At 47.3% G+C, this 9,904-nt stretch overlaps 1 protein-coding gene across 1 annotated transcript in view; it reads right to left on the reverse strand.

Moving 5' to 3' along the window:
* The window catches only part of gmds (GDP-mannose 4,6-dehydratase), a 44,956-nt gene extending 37,446 nt beyond the window's left edge, over positions 1–7,510 (reverse strand). The window contains 2 exon segments of the mRNA XM_079351213.1: positions 1,090–1,134; positions 7,233–7,510. Of these exon segments, the coding sequence (XP_079207339.1) occupies positions 1,090–1,134; positions 7,233–7,331 (144 nt within the window). The 5' untranslated portion in view covers positions 7,332–7,510.
* Positions 7,511–9,904: the final 2,394 nt, after the last annotated feature.

Consider the following 9,904-nt stretch of genomic DNA (forward strand, 5'->3'; position numbering starts at 1 on the left):
CTGCTGCTGCTCCACATATGAGGGGAAATGAAGTCATGCAGCTACTGCAGAGGAAACACAAAAAGCTCTGCTGAAAAATAAACTGAAAGCAAACTCGTGCACGCCGTCTATGCTGCACAACAAACACACTGTAGAAGTTGTGTCATTGTGTAATAGTGTGTAACAGTGAGCTCTGCTCTGCTCTCTGTGTGGAAGAGACGGGTCCTTCAGGCATCTCGGAAAGACGACAAACATCCCAATGAGCACGTTTGAACTGCTCTCCCTCATTCTTTCACTTCAGGCACCTCTGGGGACTTTTTAAGCCCATGAACATGAATCCATGTTTTACAGATGCTTCTCTGATTTCACATGGAGCTCAGAGTTATTTTGCATATCTTGATTGCCTTGCAAGTACGCCTCATGACCGCGTCCCCCAGCCAACGATCCGTGTATTTTCCACCTTGAAGCCAAAATTCCTCGACCCTCCTTTTCCTCCGTCCCCTCGCTCTCGCTCTCTCTCTCTCTCGTTGGCAGTGTGCGAGTGTGATTGTGATGGGGAGCCGTAAAAGCTGCAGCAAAGTGCCAACAAACGAGTTTTTAAAACACACGTGGTATCAGCCTTAACGTCGAGTCACAAACAGCTCATTAACCTCTGCATGCATCTACAGGCCGTCGACTCTGCCTGCTCCTGAAACACAGCGAGCAGCAGGAGGGGGGGGGGGGGGCGGGGGGGCTCAAAGTGACACACGGGGGTCTTATAGGGGTCAGGTGTGAGTCAGTACGTGCACAATGTTCACCATCACATTGCATCACGATCCCTCAGGAGGCAGGACGCAGTGCAGAGGCTGGATTCAGCTTATCGGGGGAATGTTGCCCCGTGTGTGTGTGTGTGTGTGTGTGTGTGTGTGTGTGTGTGTGTGTGTGTGTGTGTTGGCACTCAAGACTGTCTACAATCATTTCAGAGTGTGTGTGTGTGTGTGTGTGTGTGTGTGTGTGTGTGTGTGTGTGTGTGTGTGTGTGTGTGTGTGTGTGTGTGTGTGTGTGTGTGTGTGTGTGTTTCCTGAGCTTTAAAAAGAACAGATTCTCGGTATCATGACGTTGACAGCTCACCTTGTAACCTTTAGCGAGCAGGAACTCGGCCAGGTAGGAACCATCCTGAAGAGACAGAACAAAGCAAAGACTTGTTAAAGGCGTCACACACGAGTCTCTGTCGATCGAACGTCGGCTCACTCCGTCAGTGTGGACAGAACGTTCATCAGAGACCTCACACAGACTCCATTCATTCAGCTTCCTGTGATGGAGGAACATCTCATTTCCAGTTGTGCACAGTTCACTTCTTACCAGCTCTTTTCTTCTTCATGAGACTCACTTTGAAATCCAAACTTTTGGGTCAGATTGTGGTTTTTTGTAAATGTGTGAACAGACTGGTCAGGAGATGAATCCTGAGTGCCTACGTGAAAACAGCTATGATGACTAGATTGAGTCGGGCACTTTTCAGGTTAAAGCCTTCGTATTAGTCCTTTTTTATTTTCAGTCTATAAATAAATATTTACATTTAAATCTGTTGGTTTCGATGTTTTAAACTTTTAAAAACAGTTTTTTTAGGTTTTATATCCATTGAACCGCCTTCATCATTGAACAGGGTAAAATAAAAAACGTCCTTTTGAGTGTACTTCCTGTTGGTGAAACTGGCAGCTGGTGGCGCTGTAGAGCTCACTGTTGACTCTGCGACACGTTCACGGACACGAGCGGGAAAAAGGAAAACTCCCTGAATCCTGCGTGATCATTAGGTGTAATATCCACATGAATCAGACACTGGGCCAATGTGTGTGTGTGTGTGTGTGTGCGTGTGTGTGTGTGTGTGCCCTGTCAATAAGGTCTTGTTCCCCTCACCCATGTTACTCCTCGTCTTTTTTTCCCAGCTCAGACTTTCCGACCGCACATTCGAGAACTCTGGAACATTCCGAACTAGTCATGGCATTCATCCCTCAATATCCCCTTCACACATGTGCGCACCCACACACACACACACACACACACACACTGCCGGTATGCCAACCCCCCCCCCCCCCCCTCCCCCCTGCTTCCTCTCCAGGTCTGGGGGTAAGAGTGGAAGGTGGAGGGCAGACACCAGCGGAGAGAAGGTGGAGGGCAGGTTAGGAGAAGTGTGGCGACACGCTCCGTGCTGGAGACGAGCGGGAAGGTCCCGTCTGAGGTTTGCATGAAGAGGACGCATACAGGTGGAGCGAAGGTCGAAGCTTTACGCTCCCAGGAAGACACCAGGGGGGAAAGCTCAGTGAAGTCTAAAGGCAGTGTAAGTATATTTGCTGCCACTAGAGGGCAGAAGAAAACTGGCTGACAAACACCTGCCCTGATGGATTTGTTGACTTGTAGCTGCAGGAACTGAGAGGACAATAAAAGGGGATATTTTGTCAAACTCCTTAAAGAGTCTAAACATGTTTTTGAATCAGCTCAGGGCTTTAAGGAGGTGACAGTGACAGATCTTTAAACGTCATCGTTCTGAAGAAGGTGCGATCAGAAACGCCGGCCCGGGTTGAGCATGCAGGCGGAGCGGTGATTTGGCACTGATGCCCAACCTGTTCGGTCCTCACCCACAGAGGGGGGAGGGGGGGGGTGGTGGGATGTGGGCACGGGGGCACTGGCTGCCCCTCGCTCTGCTCCGTCCCCACAGCGTTCAAAGCTGCGGGCCGGCCGGTGTCATGTTTTCCTGCCCCGGTGCCAGGGTCAAAGTGTTCCACGCCAGACCAACATGGAAAACAAGCCTGAAGAGCTGCAGCTCTGTGTGAAAACAAGAGGCTCCTTTGAGGCCGTATTAGCCCATAAACCCTGGCCTCACCTCGCCGCTTCCTGTTATGGGGAGTCAGGCGCTTAGCAGAGACATGGGGGGGGGGGACACACACGCACAAACACACACAAACACGCACACACTCACCTGCCAGATCAATGAAGCCCCACTAACTCCTCACACTGATAATCATCTGACAATAATCAGCAACACAGGAACAAAACTTCAAATCCTGAGCCCCCGATATTTGATCATTTCTAGTTTTTAGTTACTTTGAGAAAGGAAGGGGAGGGGCTTCAAGTAAGACACGCCCACTACTGTAGACAAAGCTCGCCTGCAGGGGGCGCAAAAGAGCTTAAAACCAAACAGTTAGGGGAGACGAACGTTTCACCTTTCTGAATTCAGACTCGCTCACTTTCATGCTAAAAAGATTTTCATGTTCAGGAAGCTTTTTTAACCTCTTCAGTCCCTGAAACAGACTTCAATTACTCATAATGAAAGACGGGTCTTTCACTGTGAGCTCACGCTTAGAATAAAAGTCAGGAAAAAAAAAAGTTTCTCTGAAAAACATTTAACCGACACAACGACGAGCTCTGGAAGAAAACAAAGAAAAACAGACTTTAGACGGTCAAAAAAAAAAAAACATCAGACACGAGTGAGAAAGTCAAACGCTGATGTTGGATTAAATCAGTCCATGTGTCAGAAACATGTCAACAGTGTTAGTCCATATGAGCCGGCCCTCCACCCAGCAGTGTGAACATGAGCTCCAATCATCATCCTCATCATCATCCTCATCATCATCATCATCATCATCACAGGCTGGGTTCATGGTGCAAACTGGTCCCAGTTTGTCTCCCACTGATGATCGCACGAGCGTATCAATCTGTGATTTCATGTTTCATCATTTCAGCAGCAGAACTTCAGGATAATTCAAAACACAAGAAACGGAAAGAAATCCACACGACTTCTTCTTCTTCCTTCAAGTCATGTGACCATGTCTGCCAACAGCACCTGTTTTCAACTAAAACTACAAAAAATTCTGCTGATTTTTTTCATTTCAAATCCGACCCGTGGCTCCTTGCTGCATGTCATTCCTCTCTCTCTCTCTCTCTCTCTCTCTCTCTCTCTGCTCTTCTGTTCTTTTAAGACAAAGAGAGAAGTTAAAAAAATAAAAACAATCGTTTTTGACATCTTTCCAAAAACCAATCAAAGCACTGTTAGTTTAGCGCCCTCTGCTGGAGACCCAGAGACTAAACAGGAGACTGAAGCCTCATTAAGGGGGACGATCATCAGAGAGGCATCTATAGTCTGTGTGCACGAACACAATCTGTGTCTGTGTAAACTCAGAGTTCATGCATGTGTTTACTCGTCACTCTGTGGAAGCTGCAGATCAATCACGTTAATGTGCTTTCTTTAGAGCGCATGGAGACGCTGCCGAGCACGCCACGGGTCTGCATTCAGGCCTGATAGGGTTTAATGAAGACACACACACACACACACACACACACACACACACACACACACACACACACACACACACACACACACACACACACACACACACACACACACACACACACACACACACACACACACACACACACACACACACACACACACACACACACACACACACACACACACACACACACACACACACACACACACACACACACACACACACACACACACACACACACACACACACACACACACACACACACACACACACACACACACACACACACACACACACACACACACACACACACACACACACACACACACACCTATATCTTCCTCCACTTTATTATCCACTTCCACTGATGGCTGAGCAGCACTTCCTGGAGTCTTTCCTGCACCATGACATGAACACATGCTGGCTTCACGTCAGGACTTTCAGAGTCTCAGCAGCGTGAGCGGACATCTTAAAGCTGGACTCACTGCACCACTGAGAGCTAAAACAAGGGCTTACAAGTGAAGATGAGTTCAAGTGTTGGTTCCTGAAACAGAGTTTGTGTTTCGAACCGATGTCCAGTGATGCACCGTTGCCGAGCGGAGCAAATGAAAATAATACAGTTTCTAGTTCGGAGACTCTGAGAGGAGGAGTCTGCTTTAAGGAGCCATTATGAGCCATGTGTGTCTGGATTCTACGCTTTATCCTGGCACTCATTCAGATCTCCTCCTGAACGTCTGACACTGGAGTCGTGGACAAAACTCCAACGAAGAACGAAGGTTTTTGCAGGATGAGCATCAAACAGCTCCAGGGAACGTTGTTCTCCCAACATGAGGATGGAGCCAGAATAAAGTGCAACTGTCCAAACAGTGAAGCTGAACCTGTCCTCTTCATAACCCCGGATCGTAAAAACAGCAGCGCTGCCTCGGCGCTCAGGTGGCCTCTCATAACTCACGGCCCCTCACTCAGACCGAGCAGCATGCTGCACCTTCGTTTATGAAGTGCTGATTTACAGCTTCACTGTGAGCCTGCAGACCTGCGACGGACTCTGGAGATGTTCTCTCCAGATGCCTCCTGCACGTGCTCGGCAGGATCGCCATGACAGCAGAATGAAAATGAGTTAACGCTCTTCACTTCCTGTTAAAGGAGGGCGAGGGGAGAGGATGAAGATGACTCTCCGGGAGCTGCGATGGGCGGACAACCTGACACCTTACCTGTCACTTCCTGCTTCTTCTTCCCTTTGTGGAAATGACAAGAGACAAAGCCTTCACACAATCACTGAGCCAGACCTCTCACATGCTTGAGCCCTTTCAGGCAACCTGGACTCCAGGTAATAATCCAACAGTGACATCTGATTATCTAAATCTAGAAATATAAAACTCAATCGATGTACTTTCTGATTTCCTTTAAAACTAAATATTAAAAGAGCTGATTTCAGCACGATAACCCGGAAAATCTGCAAACCCTGAAGCAGCGAGCGAGTTTCAGTGCATGATGAGAGCACACCCTGTTTCTAACCCCAAAGGTGTCGCAGCTCTGCCATGACACAGATTTATAAGTCCTGGTGTCCTTTTTCCAGTTTCACGACGACGTCACAGCTCTCCGACGCGAGGACAAAACACGAGCACAAAGAAAAACACAAAAAGCGTGAGCGAGAAGCAAACACCTTTAGAAAGCCGTCTTTACCGAAGCAGCGTCCTTTCACACACGGACTCATCCATGCTTATCGTCTGAAAGCAGAATTACCAGTAAGTCCAGCCCCGGCTGCCCCTCAACTCACAGATTCCAGAGCTGAAAGGACGATAAGGTGCTGCGTGTATATTCTCACAGCAGCAGCATGTAGACAAACTGGAAGGATTAATGAGAGTGAAGCAGGTCGCTGCTTTTTAAATCTCAGATTAAAAAAAAGAAAAGGACGCTTTATTTTGGTTACACTCAGTACTGACGGTTGACACTTGACCTGTTGGACCTGCTTTCTTCTCTGGTGTGTACAAGTGATGAAAAGACACCATCCTGTGCAAAACAAACAAGACATGACTATGAAGCCGTCTCCTCCCTTAAAACGCAGCAGAGCAGCGTCCACTGCGATCCAGCTTTCCTCTGTCGCTTCCTCTCTGCTGAAGAAGACAGCGTAACAGGACCAGCTGTGTGACGGGACACGAGTCCACCACTCAATGAGTCCTCTTCTTCTCCTTTGTCTGGCTGTGTGTGTTTCAGATGAGATGGTCATACATAGAGTACAGAGCCACAACGACACATCAGCAGATATTAGCATCCGGCTACTCTCAGTGTTTAAATGATGTGACATGATGCAACAAACACAAGCAGGAAATCTAATATAACTACAACAGGAAGTGCAACATGTTGATGTGTGTTTACTTTGGGATGTAGATTTCATTCTGTTCATTTCGAGTACTCTGGTGTCTTCTTCTGTGGTGATGAGGTTGTAATGATGGCGGGGGGAGGGGTGGGGGGCGGCGCTGAAAGCATATCTGTGTGTGAGTGAGAGATTTTCTTACATGCACTCTTTTTATTATTCAAGATTATTTAAAATTAGGAAATTGGTATTTTCTCTTTTAGCTGTGTTTGCAGCGATACACAAAGACAAATTCCCTGCATGTTTTAGGAAAACAACCTGGTTATGGTTCTGAAATCTGCATTGAAAAGACAAATCATGAAAATGATTGAAGTTCATATTTTGCAGGGGGGGGGGGGAAGCAGGTCAGGTAAACTCAACTGGCACTGACCAATCACCAAACGCCACAGGTGTAACACACAGTGAGGTGATAAACTGTGCCAACACAGGCACACAGTCTGCAGATGCCTCAGAAGAGGCGTGTGTGTGTGTGTGTGTGTGTGTGTGTGTGTGTGTGTGTGTGTGTGTGTGTGTGTGTGTGTGTGTGTGTGTGTGTGTGTGTGTGTGTGTGTGTGTGCGTGTGCATGCTGTAGAGACAGATCACTGTGACGCATGCAGGTGTAAAGGATCGTTACCTGTCCGGTGATGCCGGTGATCATGGCTACTTTCCTCTCCCTCTTCGGCTCTCCGTTCACCGCGGAGGACAGCTGGGCAGACTCGGAGCACTGTGCCATCTCAGACCGGCTGTGGGGGGGTTCGTTTCTGACAGAACCCGGCTGTGTGTGTGTGTGTGTGTGTGTGTGAGCGGTGTTTGTGTTTGTGTATGTGTATGTGTGTGTGTATGTGTGAGCACCGGACGAGCCTCCTGCAGCATCAATAAACCAAAACCAGCAGAGTGCAGTACGTAGCAGGAAACGGCAGTCACATCAGCCAATCAGAGGAGAGCTTGTGGGGAGCAGCGGAGGAGAGATCAGCAAAGAGGGTTCGGAAATGGTGGAGGTCGTTATGCACAGCGCCACCAAAAGGACAGAGGGTGGACCTGCCTTTCTCCTCAACCCCCGAGGATCAGTCTTTCTCAGCAAAGCATGTTCCCCCCCCCCCTCACCTTTTTTAAATCAGGCGTTTGGAACCCTCCACATTGGCCGTGAAACGCATGATGAAACATTAGGTAGCCTGTGATGAATGAATGTCAGAGAAAGTCATTGTCCAGCTTTTGCTGTTCTGTGTTTTAGAGTCAGGTCAGATTGCTTTTAATTTCAACGAAACAATAAAAGGCACTGAATAGCCCACACACTTTATTAAAGGTCTCTGGTTTTCAAAAGTTCCCCTCGAGGTTCTGTTATTTACAGGAAGTCAGCACAGCTTCAGCTGCAACACGTTTAAAATGCACCACGCTGTGGGAAATTGCATCTTCATGCTGCATGATGTTGGGAAGGAGGAAGTAATGTGGAGAGGAGGATTTTGAGAGTGTTGCCGGTGAGGGAGGTCCCTTTGACCTGCAGGGGGGGTTTTGCATATTCAGACATTAGCATGTCAACATGTGGCTTTGAGCTCTCAGGCCTTTTTGCATAACAACTGAGTCTTCATGCAAAAATGTTCTTTAGCTGAGGTGGAAAATCCTCTCTGTCTTCACGTAGCGTTCAATAAGATAACCACGTTAACGTCTCTCTTCCCTTTGTCAGCCTGTGTGCTGTGCTGAGGTTGTGTTTTCAGATGTCAACCTCACACATATGTTGATGCTGTATCTGTTGGACATGCCCTGTGATGTGATGATCACACTTAAACTTAAGTCTAACTTCAGTAAAGTTACGACTGTGCATAATGTGAAAATAAGGGAAGCAAGAAAATCTGACGGTAAACCTCCAAAACCTCGAGTGTTTGTGACAAAAAGTGTGTGTGTGTGTGTGTGTGTGTGTGTGTGTGTGTGTGTGTGAAAGTAGAGAACAATGAGGAGTCCAAACAGTCTGCTGGAGTTACATTACACTCTGAGTTACTTGTAGCTTATGTTGCATTTAAGGACTCGTGGGTCATTTTCAAATGGATTTTCGATGCACAGCTGGGCATACACATCTGCAGCCCCACTACTGGGGTGTTTATGGCCTTATTCCAACGATGGAAACTGACCCCTGGTCCCGGTCCAAAGTCAACGAATGCCTTGTTAGAACACATGAGATCTGAGCAGAACAATTCAGGACTACGAATATGAAGCTCACAAGATGTAGGAAAAAACTTGTGGTTTAGGAGCAGGTCGAGACGGTTAAGTGAGCAAGTGGATTAAAATCAATGGTGAAAGAGAAGTTTTTAAAAGTAGCCTGTTACATAAAGGAGGAGGAGGATGGCCTATAGAAGCAATGTGTGCATCCATGTACAGACTGGGGTTATCTATCTATCAAAAAAAAAACAAAAAAAACTTGAATTTCCCTCGGGATCAATAAAGTATCTATCTATCTGTCCTCGGCCCTTTGCTGCATGTCATCTCCCCTCTCTCTCCTCCCAACATTTCCTCTCTCTCTTCATGTGCAGCGATGTCAGTCCATCACCAAGCAAAAATACGACTAACCCAGATTCAATTAATAAAGAGAGAGAGAAGAACCACATACAACTTAATACCTTGTGTTACACTCTGAAAGTGTGGGAAAATGTTTTTCTTGTCTTTTCCACGGGACATTCAAAAGGAAATCGGCCTCTTCGTGGTCAGATTTCTTACAGAATTGACCCGTCAGTGTCAGAATCACAAAACAAACACAATTTCAAGAGCAGAACTCGATATATCGACTCTGACGGAGGACTTTATTTCTCATCACTTGGATCTTAACAGGAGCGATCAAACCCTCCGAGCTGCTCCTAATCGCTTATTATTCTTGTACATTCGAGCACGTATGACAACATCTGCTCCAGCTGAGCGTGTCAGTAGCTTCGTCAAAGCGCTCTCTCACTACTCGACTTCCCAGAGTGCACAGCGGGAGGTGAGGTGTGATTTCATTACAGTGTAAAGTCAACAACATTAGGGAGAGGAGGGGGGGGGGAGGCTTTGGGTCCTGAGAAGCACAGCGGTCTGCTCATCCACCCCGTGTGATCAAAAGAGAACAACACACAGCTCTGTTTCAGCTCCAGGCTCTTCTTCTCTTCTTCTCTTCTTCTTCTCTGCTCTTGTTTGGCAGCAGGTGTCTCGCTGTGTGCTTCGAGGTATTTGACTCTCACTGTGTCGTCCGCTGTGCACAAACCTTCATCCTTGTGCAGGGTCAAGTCCAACTGAGAGAAAAGAAGATTTATGGTTCATCTCCTGAATCGTGCTGCTACACTGTTT

Source organism: Symphodus melops (assembly GCF_947650265.1).
Source record: "Symphodus melops genome assembly, chromosome: 8".
NCBI classification, from domain to species: domain Eukaryota; kingdom Metazoa; phylum Chordata; class Actinopteri; order Labriformes; family Labridae; genus Symphodus; species Symphodus melops.